Here is a 12,614-nt window from a genome sequence, read left to right on the forward strand (position 1 = left end):
GCACAATAAATATTTAATAAGTCAGGGCTGGCTGGTTAACTCGGTTGGATAGAGCATGGTGCTGATAACAGCAAGGTCCAGGTTATAATCCGTGTACTGGCCAGCTGCCAAAAAAGAAATTAGTAAATGAAATGTGAACAGTAGATGCTTTTGAATATGGTGCCTGTTTTAAATTATGAAAAAATATATATCATATATATGTGATAAAGCCAAAACTTTAAGTTTCTTCTGGCAAGTTCTTAACTTTCAGTGAAACTTTTAAATGGTTAATTTTTTTTTTGTAGAGTAAGAATATGATCCTGGACCAAGCCTTTAAATATATAACAGAATTGAAAAGACAGAATGATGAACTCCTGCTTAATGGGGGAAACAATGAACAAGGTAAAGGTTTGAAGAGTCTTACTTTTTGTTGTATTTTAAAGGTTTAAGCCTTGTGTCACAATGAAAATTATGTTAGGATATAGAAGGCTTTTTTAACTCAAAAACATTATTAAGACCCTGCATTCAATGGGTTTGGGAGAATAGTATTGCAAATAAATTCATTTTAGTTTAATTCTTTTTTCCTCCTCTGTGAGCAAGTATAATCGTGAAGATATACTTAATTTTTATTTTGGACTCTTCTGTGTACTTCATGTTTGCCTAACTCATGATACAAATAATATTTAATCACCTTTATTTGAGTTGGATCTTGTATGTAGGGGAATCCCATAAGAGGATGTAACAGAGAGTTCTGCTCAGTGTAACTTAACAAGATTAGGATATCCCTGTGCCAAGACTTAACTGTGCATTAACTTAAAAGGCCAAAACATTCAGTTCATAATTGTTTATGTTGCATGTAATGTGTGCATCAGACTGCCTGGTCATTTAATAATATTTGATCTTTAGGTTGGGGTTACTTTTTTATGCTGTGAAATTAGTTCTGTTTTTTCACCAGCACTGGGGAGGTCTCCTTACAGCAGCTGAAAAGAAAAATATACCAGGAAAGTGTAAAGCTCAGGGTTGTAGGCCAATTTCAATTGTCCTTTACTTATAGCTCTCATAAGAGCAGACAGAGAATTTCCTGTGACAACTGAATAGGTCAACTTAAAAGGAGAGAAACAAGGGCAGAATTTGCTGAGGTGGGGACAGTGCAGGGCTGTGTTTATTGTAATAGGTGGGAAGGATATTGGAAAGCATATCCAGGAGACCAGCATTCCGAATTGTCCTTGTTTATTTAGTTAAATAACAACTCAACCCCTCACTTAGGTCAGCTGTCTTTTATGATCCAGGCCCCTTTTTATGATGTTGTCAGATAGTTAGATACATAATATATCTTTGATAATCACTTTGAGGCATCCCACAAAGGCCATAATGACATGTAGACTTTTCTAATGAAAGCTGCTTTAATTTTAAAGCACAAAGGCTGAGGCAATCAAGTTACCTTAGGGAAAACGGAAACTATTGAAAAAAATACAGGTGGCATGGTGCTCAAAAAAGCTGAACAGCCAAGCCAGGGTTGGGGAAAGCACCTGAAGCAGCTGAAGTCTGGCTACATCTCTGTCATGATCACTGTTTCTCTGGTTCTTTTTTGCGCATCTGCTCTATCCTTTTTTTTTCCTCCGGGTGGCTTCCTCTACATATTTACCATCTACATGACAGTCTAGCACAGTGGTCAGAGCGATGGCCTTGGAGTCAGGCCCACCTAGGTTTGAAACTCAGCTTCATTTACTCTCTCAGTACCCCTTGGCCATTTACTTAAGCTCTCCAAGTCTCAGTTTCCCTATCTTAAAATGAGAATAATCATAGTGTATTAGTCAGTGTTCTCCAGAGAGACAGAACCAATAGGATATATAGATATAGATACAGATATAGATATATGAGAGGAGATGTATTAGAGGAATTGGCTCATATGATTTTGGAGGCTGGGAAGTCCCACAACAGGCCATCTGCAAGCTGGAGACCCTGGGATGCTGGCAGCATGGCTCTTAGTTTGAAAACCTGAGAATTAGGGAAGCTGATGGTATAATTCTTAGTCTGAGGCTGAATGCCTCAGTACCCCCCCAGAACTGCTGATGTAAGTCTTGGCATCTCAAGGCCAGACAGCCTGGGGTCCTGATGTCCAGGAGCAGGAAGAGAAGAGTGTATCTCAGCTTCAGGAGAGAGAGAAACCAATTCAGCTTTCCTCTGTTTTTGTCCTATCTGGGCCCCCAGCCGAATGGATGGTGCCCACCCACGTTGAAGGTGGATCTTTCCCATTTAGTCTACTCAGAGTCATGTGCGTATCTCCTCTGGAAACACCTTCACAGACACACCTGAAATAATGCTTCGTTAGTTCTCTACTTATTTCTTAATCCAGTCAAGTTGACCCCTGAAATTAACCATCACACGTAATATCTACCTATCTGACTTTAGGCAAATTCTGTAACTCCCCTGAGCCTATTTCTCACATCTAACAATGGTGATAATAATAGGCAGTACTCATCTTCTGGTTCTTAAGAGAAATAGAAGAGATAAGACAGGCAAAGCACTTAGCCTAAAGTGTAGCACATAGTAAATGCTTGATACATGTCAGCTGTTATTGTTGTTACTAATAATATTATTATTATTAAATGAGACAATGAAAGAAAAGTGCCAGGCAGTAAATGCGCAATAAGTGAAATGATCATTATCATTAGAACAATAATTGTCTTTTAATTTCTAATGTCCATGGCACACTGGCATCTTTCTTTTGTCCATTAGTTTAACTATCTGAGAAAAATGATCTTCTAGTCTCAGCTCATCATTGTTGGAATGCAATTTTTTATTTCAGGCATTAGCCTCATAGGGCATTAACCTTAAGGACTGGCTGCCTTTCGTGGGGGAGGGATGAGAATACCTACCACTACGGCAAGGCAGATGGGGATGTATGAGGTCACAGAGCATAAATACCAGCAGCCAAGGCTGCCCCATGAGTGGGACCCATAGGTCAACCTGTCTCCTTTAGAAAAGAGTAGGGGTGTGACAGACACCTTCACTGCTCAGTAGCATACCTACATTGTCCCTACCAAGGAACATGAAAGATCCATTTTTGCTTTCTTTGGTGCTCTCCCACTTTACTTCTTACATGTTCCTACCAGTCCCCATCGTTTCAAAGGGTAAAGTAGAAACTAAAGCCATTTATAAAAGGGATTATCTGTTCCTACCACAAGTAATGTTAGCTGTTGCAGCATTTAGTGGTATTCTATTGATATTTAGTGTTATTTTCCTAGCATGTTACCATGATATCAATATGTCTTCCCTTGCTTCTCTGTGTAGCTGCTTCACTGGAAACTTTTGAATTGGGAATTTTGAGATTTCTGCATTATGAGTAAATTTTCATTTGTTGACCTTTAAAGGTATATACTTTTAAAAGGATAAAATAGGGGTTTGAGATACCATTCTAAACAGAAGAAAGAACTTGTATTAGAAAAGAGCTAAAGATTCTCAACTGAGGCATTTAGAATGCTAGAATTAGAATTTAGTAGTTTAGTACACAGTTCTTTCTCAGGTTATTTTAAATACTGACATTCATTGGTGTTTTAAAATTTTTATATTTAATATTATAGCTGAAGAAATTAAAAAGCTACGGAAACAACTGGAAGAAATCCAAAAAGAAAATGGCAGATATATTGAATTACTGAAGGCAAATGACATATGCTTATACGATGACCCCACAATTCACTGGAAAGGAAATCTTAAAAACTCAAAGGTCTCTGTTGTTATTCCTAGTGACCAGGTTCAAAAAAATATCATTGTTTATTCTAATGGGAGTCAGCCTGGTGGAAACAGCCAGGGAACAGCTGTTCAGGGGATAACCTTTAATGTTGGTCATAATTTACAAAAGCAAACTGCCAATGTAGTGCCAGTACAGAGAACTTGCAATCTTGTGACTCCTGTGTCTATTTCTGGAGTTTACCCTTCTGAAAACAAGCCATGGCATCGGACCACAGTTTCTGCATTGGCTGCTAACCAGCCTGTTCCTCTTTGTCTTCCTGCTACCATTTCTGCTCAAAATATTCTTGAGCTTTCCACTTCTGAAAGTGAATCGAGTGTGCTTGGTATGACCGGTGGCTCACTGATTGCTGTTCCAGTTGGGCCAGAACCTCACCAACATCGTTCCTTGAACACATGTCTAAACGATCAAAGTTCTTCTGAAAATAAGAATGGGCAAGAGAGCCCCAAATTATTGAAGAAAATAGCCCCTTGTGCCACAAGCATCCCTCCCAGCTCCTCAGTGACTGCCACTAAAGTACACCATGGAAACAAGTCCTGCCTGAGCATACAGGACTTCAGAGGTGATTTTCAAAACACCTTTGTTCTTTCAGTTACCACCACAGTCTGCTCCCAGCCTCCCAGACCTGCAGGTGGTTCTTCTCCAGTGAGCATTAGCAAGAGCACAGACTTGACAAGTACAACCACAGTGGTGGCACCATCTGCCCCTGGAATAGGGAAGAGCAGCACTCCTGTAAGCACTCTTTCTGCAAATACTTTGGACAATAGTTGGACTCTTTCTTGCTGTTTGCCTTCCTCAAGTGTTAGTGCTTCAGATTTGAAAAATATTAATAGCCTTACTCGAATTTCTTCAGCTGGAAACACACAGACAACATGGACTACTTTGCAACTGGCAGGAAACACTATTCAGCCCTTAAGCCAGACACCATCTTCCTCTGTGACTTCAGTATTAAGTGAGTCTGGTACTAGCCCCACCATAACCAACCACAGTAGACACATGACTACAGGCATCAACTTGAATAATTCCCTTCCAGCAGAGGGGCAACCAGTTGAGCAAGTAGTTGTAACCTTGCCTTCTTGTCCATCTTTACCTATGCAGCCACTAATTGCCCAGCCACAAGTTAAATCTCAGCCTCCAAAAAATATCCTTTCACTGAATTCAGCAATGCAGGTGATTCAGATGGCTCAGCCAGTTGGGTCGGCTCCAGCTAATCAAAATGTTATCATTCTCCAGCCACCCAGCACCACCCCATGCCCCACAGTGATGAGGGCAGAAGTTCCCAACCAAACAGTAGGTCAGCAGATAGTAATCATACAGGCAGCTAATCAGAATCCTTTGCCACTCCTCTCTGCTGCATCTCCTGGTTCTGTTCGACTCCCTGTCAATGGAGCCAGTGCTATAATAGGCCCTAATAATTCAGTGCAAAATGTTTCAACCCCACAAACTTTTGGAGGAAAGCATCTTGTCCACATATTACCAAGACCTTCATGTTTATCAACATCTAATTCAACACAAACTTTTTCTGTTACCATGTCAAACCAACAACAGCCTCAAACCATTTCTTTAAACGGACAGCTCTTTGCTTTGCAGCCTGTGATGTCTTCATCAGGAACTACGAATCAAACCCCTATGCAAATTATTCAACCCACCACCAGCGAAGATCCAAATACCAATGTTGCCCTGAATACATTTGGTGCTTTGGCCAGCCTCAATCAAAGCATATCACAGATGGCTGGGCAAAGCTGTGTACAATTGTCTGTTAGCCAGCCTGCCAATCCTCAAACTGCTGCAAATAGTCAAACAACCTCAGCTAACTGTGTTTCATTAACAACTGTAGCACCTCCCATGACAACAGATAGTTCAGCCACACTACCTAGTACTTATAATCTAATGACTACTCCCTCAGTGAACACTGTCACTTGTTTGCCACCTAACATGAAGTCAAAAAGGTTGAATAAGAAACCACGTGCCAAGAAATACTCAGCAGCTAACAAGTCAGCATGTCCCCTGAATCCAGCCAGAGATGTGGGCAAGTTAGACTGCCCCAGCACTGAAGGCTCAGCAGAGCCATCGTGTCATGGTGGACTGCTGGAAAGCCTCCCTGTTGTATTGCCATCTGTCACTGTGTCCCAGGCAAATAATGTAAGTGTTTCTGTATCACATTCTTTGGACGTTCTAAATTCTGAATCAGTAATACCTGCATCTATATCTAAATCTAAGTCAGCAGAAGAGTCTAGTTCACCCTCCCGGGAATCTGTAACAAGTGAACATTTTGTAGTGGCCCCAGCAAAATCCAAAGATTCTAGCCCCATTTTGCAAGAAGAGCCATCTCAGGATAGACCACCAACTAGTTTAGCATTGTCAGATGCTGCCAAATCCTGCACTTCAGCCAATGTGTTGATTCCATCTCCAAATGATCCCCACATTTTGGTTTCTCAGGTTTCTGGTTTGTCATCTACCACAAGCACTACAAGTACCGACTGTGTTTCTGAGGTAGAAATAATTGCTGAGCCCTGCAGGGTTGAGCAAGATTCATCAGACACAGTGCGAACTACAGGTCTCTTAAAGGGACAGAGTTTAACTACACTGCTCTCTGATCTTGCTAAAGAGAAAGACTCTCAGAAGTCATCTCTTTCAGTCCAGATGGATCATCCTGACTTTTCTTCAGAAAATTCTAAAATAGTTGACACAAGTGTTGATTTACATCCCAAACAGGAATTATTACTGATGAATAACGATGATAGAGATCCACCGCAGCATCATTCCTGCCTCTCCGATCAAGAGGTTATTAATGGTTCTTTGCTCGCCAGTAGGCAGGCTGACTCTCCCATGTCAACCAGCTCTGGCAGTAGTCGTAGTTTCTCGGTTGCATCCATGCTTCCTGACACAACTAGAGAGGATGTGACCAGCAATGCAACAAGTAATACATGTGACAGCTGTACCTTTGTAGAGCAAACTGATATAGTAGCTCTTGCAGCAAGAGCTATTTTTGACCAGGAGAACCTTGAGAAGGGAAGAGTTGGCATCCAGGCTGATATTAGGGAAGTTACTTCAAAGCCTTCTGAAGCATCATCCTTAGAGGGAGACCAGCCTTTCAAATCACAGATACCTAAAGAGAATGGCACAGGGCAGGCAGAAGCCACACCAAATGAATTTAATTCTCAGGGCTCAATTGAAGCAACCGTGGATAGGCCTCTTGAAAAACCAAGTTGTTCTTTAGGAATTAAAACATCAAATGCCTCTTTACAGGTTTCAACTTCTCAGCCACAAAATGTCACCAGTTTAAGTGTGAATAATCTTATCCGTCAGAGCAGCATCAGCCATCCTCTGGTCAGCTGTTCGGGTCTATCCCAAACTTCAGAGCAAACAACTGTTCCTGCAACAGTTAATCTGACTGCTTCATCTAGCTCCTATAGTAGTCAGCCTCCTGGAACATCTCTAATGACGGACTATTCTCAAGAACAGATAAATACTATGACTAGCACCATACCAAATTCACAGATCCAAGAACCACTCTTAAAGCCAAGTCATGAAAGCCGTAAAGATTCTGCTAAACGTGCTGTCCAAGATGATCTTTTACTGTCTTCAGCTAAACGTCAAAAGCATTGTCAGCCAGCCCCACTCAGGCTTGAGAGTATGTCCCTGATGAGCCGAACTGCAGACAGCATTTCTGATCAAACTCAAATGATGGTTAGTCAGATCCCTCCCAACTCTTCAAACTCAGTTGTGCCTGTTAGCAACTCAGCACATGGAGATGGCCTTACACGATTATTTCCACCTAGTAACAACTTTGTGGCCCCTGCTTTGAGGCAAACTGACATTCAGTGTAATTCTCAGCCTTCAGTTGCTGAGCAGCAGCAAACTCAAGCAAGTCAGCATCTACAGGTCCTGCAACAGCATGTTCCAGCTCAAGGGATATCTCACCTTCATAGTAACCATCTTTACATAAAGCAGCAGCAGCAGCAGCAGCAACAGCAGCAACAGCAACAGCAAGCAGGGCAGTTAAGAGACAGGCATCACTTATATCAACTGCAGCATCATGTACCTCACGCAGAGAGCTCTGTCCACTCTCAGCCCCATAATGTCCACCAACAGAGAACTCTACAACAGGAAGTCCAGATGCAGAAAAAGAGGAATCTCGTTCAGGGCACTCAGGCCTCTCAGCTTTCCTTGCAACCGAAGCACCATGGAACTGACCAATCCCGACCCAAGAGTGGTCAGCCACATCCCCACCATCAACAGATACAGCAACAGATGCAGCAACATTTTGGAAGTTCCCAGCCAGAAAAGAGCTGTGAAAACCCTTCAACTAGTCGGAACCACCATAACCATCCCCAGAACCATCTCAGTCAAGATATTATGCACCAGCAGCAGGATGTTGGAAGCAGACAGCAAGGTTCAGGGGTTTCTTCTGAACACGTATCTGGGCATAATCCATTGCAGAGGCTTTTGACATCCAGAGGCTTAGAGCAGCAAATGGTGTCCCAACCAAGTATTGTGACTAGACCTTCGGACATGACCTGTACTCCACACAGGCCAGAGAGAAATAGAGTTTCAAGTTATTCTGCTGAGGCACTCATTGGAAAGACATCTTCTAATTCAGAGCAGAGAATGGGTATATCGATTCAGGGTTCCAGAGTTTCAGACCAGCTTGAAATGAGAAGCTATCTTGATGTTCCCAGAAATAAAAGTTTGGCTATTCATAATATGCAGGGGCGTGTGGACCATACTGTTGCCTCAGATATTCGCCTTTCTGATTGTCAGACATTTAAACCAAGTGGAGCTAGTCAACAGTCCCAGAGTAATTTTGAAGTACAGTCTTCAAGAAATAATGAAATAGGTAACCCTGTATCATCGTTGAGGAGTATGCAGTCCCAGGCTTTTCGAATTAGTCAGAATACTGGTCCGCCACCAATCGACCGTCAAAAGAGATTACCTTATCCATCAGTTCAGAGCATCCCAACAGGAAATGCTATCCCACCAAGGGAGAGTGATAATGCATGTCATCAGAGTTTTATGCAGAGTTTACTTGCCCCTCACCTTGGTGATCAGGTCATTGGGAACCAGAGATCACTCTCAGAACATCAGAGGAATACACAGTGTGGTCCATCCTCTGCAATTGAATATAATTGTCCTCCTACTCATGAAACTGTTCATATTAGAAGAGAGAGTGAGAGTCAGAATAGGGAAAGTTGCGACATGTCTTTAGGTGCAATTAACACCAGGAACAGTACATTGAATATTCCTTTTTCAAGTTCTTCTTCCTCAGGAGATATTCAAGGTCGAAACACAAGTCCCAATGTTTCTGTACAGAAGTCCAATCCTATGAGGATTACTGACAGTCATGGGACCAAGGGCCACATGAACCCTCCAGTCACAACCAACATGCATGGGGTTGCAAGGCCAGCTTTGCCACACCCATCTGTGTCTCATGGAAATGCTGATCAAGGTCCTCCTGTACGTCAAGCTAATTCTTCAGTTCCCCAGAGATCAAGGCATCCCCTGCAAGACAGCAGTGGTTCCAAAATTCGTCAACCTGAAAGGAATCGTTCTGGAAACCAAAGACATAGTAATGTCTTTGATCCAAGTCTTCCCCATCTTCCTCTCTCTACTAGTGGCAGTATGATTCTTGGACGTCAACAACCCACTACAGAGAAGAGAGGAAGTATTGTTCGCTTCATGCCTGATAGCCCACAAGTACCTAATGATAATTCAGGTCCTGACCAGCATACACTGTCGCAAAATTTTGGTTTTCCTTTTATTCCCGAGGGTGGCATGAATCCACCAATAAATGCTAATACTTCTTTCATTCCACAGGTTACTCAGCCTAGTGCCACACGAACTCCAGCTCTCATCCCAGTAGATCCCCAAAATACTCTACCCTCCTTCTATCCCCCATACTCTCCAGCTCATCCTACACTGTCCAATGATATTTCGATCCCCTATTTTTCTAATCAAATGTTCTCAAATCCTAGCACAGAGAAGGTAAACAGTGGAAGTTTAAATAACCGATTTGGATCAATTTTATCTCCTCCCAGACCTGTTGGCTTTGCTCAACCAAGTTTTCCTCTTCTCCCTGATATGCCACCAATGCACATGACCAACTCTCATTTATCCAATTTTAATATGACATCTTTGTTTCCAGAAATAGCTACTGCTCTTCCCGATGGCTCAGCAATGTCACCTTTGCTTACAATAACAAACTCCTCTGCCTCTGATTCTTCCAAGCAGTCCTCTAACAGACCTGCCCACAACATAAGCCATATTTTAGGTCATGATTGCAGTTCAGCTGTTTAGATACCAATAAACTAGACCTAAAGGTAACGGGTGAGATTACAAATGTGTTTGTATGTGCATGCACACATACATGTCCATGAAGAGAGAAACTGTGTCTTTGTGTTTATATAATCAATTTTTAATTATCTTCTGAATGTAGGGAAGCCATGTCAGAGATGATGCAAATACTGGGTTGTCAAAAACAAATTATCTTTCATTTTTAACTGCATGGTGTGCTTTTTATTTTCCAGGCAGATTTACATTTTGAAGTTTGATTTGTAATCTTATATTCTCCAAATACTAATCAACTGGAAGTTGGAGGAGATCAACTCGGCATGTGCTAGGTAGTAGGAAGGAACCTTGGTGTTAAACTTGATTGCTGATAATCTGTAAAATAAACAGTTGAGGTAGTTGACCTGCTCTCCAGAATATAGGCAGCTTGATAAAACACAGTGGCTCATAACCAAATGCTGGCTAACATCAACATCTAGCACTGTTTCTTACCCATGGCAGGTGTTGAATTGATAGTCTATAGTTAAAGTCAAGCAGTTAGCAAATAAATGAATTGTTTAATCAGCCTTTATTCCCAATGTTTGGTTTAGGTAGGGGCTTCTTTCTTTCTTTTTATTTATTTTGGCGGCTGGACTATATGGGGATTGCTTCTTAATTATAACAATTCATAAATTATCTGAATTTCATGTCTTATTATTCAAGTTAGGGAGCCACATTATCCTTTAATGTGCCAAGATCCTTTAAAGGTCTTCCTTAGACAATTAGCCTTAAAAATAGAAAGATAAAAAGTAAAGTACGTAAATGTTCTCCATTCTGCATCAGGCTATAAGGATAAAAGTAGTTATATTGTGGAATTTTGCATGAGTTCAGTTAAAGATTGGTGTTTCATCAATTGAGTTTTGATTTATTATTCTCTTTATTCTATTTATTTGATCTTGAAATAAATTCTTTTGCATTTATTTAAATATTAGGACCTATCAGCAAATAGTGTTTGGAATCTACACATTTATTTGAGCCTTACTTTTAAAACATTTCTGAACAGAGTTTTAAGCTCTGTCAGTATTTTCATTTACTGATATTTATATTTTAAATATGGTGTTGTATATTGCATTATTATCCTTCATAACAGAATTATAAGATAAATTTGCTCATTATTTTTCTTGGTGGTAGGTGTGAAATGGTGCTTCATAAAAGTGTAGTTTTTATATATGTTTGTGTGTGTATGAGTGTGCATGTACACAGATTTTAAAGTATAAACTGGTCTTTTAAAAGTAGGTCTGCCATGTAAAATGGGAAACTGAAACATGAGACCTGCTAAAACAGAAAAACTTGATATAGGTAAGGGTTTTTAAAAGCTCCAATGAGGTTAAAACTACATTTAAAGACACATATATTGAATTTTGAAAACTTTAAAAACAAAATTAAGAAAACTGTATGTATACATTTTCTTAAACCCATTACTTTTTGTTGTTATATTCTGCCAGAAATGGGATGGTGTGAGAAAGATGCATGTAAATTGCTGTCTGCTCTGTTAATGAAGTGAACCCACTGACCAGCATAGCTTTTTTGTTTATTTGTTTTAGTGCTAATAAAGCCTCCCAAGATGGTCAGAGCAGTTAACTGAATACCTCTTCCAAAGACTCAGCAAAAGGGTCACTGTGCCTCTTCAACTGTTCTTACCAAACTTTCCTATCTATTTCTGCTGCTGACTAAAGCAGCCTCCTTGAGGGCAAAAAAGAAAAAAAGTCATAAACATAAAAAAGCCTATATTTTTTCACTCCAAAATGGTTTTGGAGAAGAATAGGAGAGCTTCATGAGTAAGTTACTTAAACAAGACGAGATAAACACGGTAGTTATTTATTGAGAAAAAAAGTGAGATTTATGACTTGCTTTGTAATTCTCTTAAGCGAACTTTAAGCTTTAACATTCACATTTTTCTTTGTACTTGAAAGGTCCAATCTGCTAATTTCCAGAAGGGCATTCTCCCATGTGTCTGGCTATTCATTCTCCCTCTGTCTCTCTTTTCTGTCTCGCGCGCACCCACACACTTGCATGCACCGCCCACAGTGGCTTTTGGGTTCTGCTCAGTGTAAGACTGCTGGAACTAAGGTAACAGGCTAAGGAGTAGCTCAATTTGAACATTGCAATGCAAAGGACTCAAAGCCTGCTGTTTTCAGATAGCTCTGTTGCAATGATGGATTTTCCTGGTCAGCTATGTTCAGAGATAGCATTTGCATTTCTCAGAGCTTTCATTCCGAGAATATAACACTTTGATTTTGAATGAGTCTTAGTAAGGCTTATTTGACCATCTGCAGATAGTTGGGCCACTGTTCACATGTAGCTCCAATTATCTTGCAGACATATGCCTATACACGTAAGAGATCATTTCATATATGGGCTCAATTTTGAAAGTATTCAAACCATAATACTCTTATTTGATTTCAAAACACTATTATATGAGATTTACCAGCAGTATTAAGTATTTGATAATTAGAGCTACCTGATTTTGGGGAGGAAATTTGTTATATAGTATCTAGTGATATCTGGATATAATTTTTCGTAAAGGAAATGGCAGAAAATGCAGTAAATTTTTGTT

At 40.5% G+C, this 12,614-nt stretch overlaps 1 protein-coding gene across 6 annotated transcripts in view; it reads left to right on the forward strand.

The window, feature by feature from the left end:
- The window catches only part of USF3 (upstream transcription factor family member 3), a 43,185-nt gene extending 32,234 nt beyond the window's left edge, over window positions 1–10,951 (forward strand). For all 6 annotated transcript variants that reach the window (XM_063078804.1, XM_063078808.1, XM_063078797.1 and 3 more), the window contains 2 exons: window positions 285–381; window positions 3,564–10,951. In XM_063078804.1, the coding sequence (XP_062934874.1) occupies window positions 285–381; window positions 3,564–10,027 (6,561 nt within the window). In that variant the 3' untranslated portion in view covers window positions 10,028–10,951. The remainder of the gene's footprint in view (window positions 1–284; window positions 382–3,563) is intronic.
- The last annotated feature ends 1,663 nt before the right edge of the window (window positions 10,952–12,614 follow it).

This window comes from Cynocephalus volans, chromosome 1 (genome assembly GCF_027409185.1).
Source record: "Cynocephalus volans isolate mCynVol1 chromosome 1, mCynVol1.pri, whole genome shotgun sequence".
NCBI classification, from domain to species: Eukaryota; Metazoa; Chordata; class Mammalia; order Dermoptera; family Cynocephalidae; genus Cynocephalus; species Cynocephalus volans.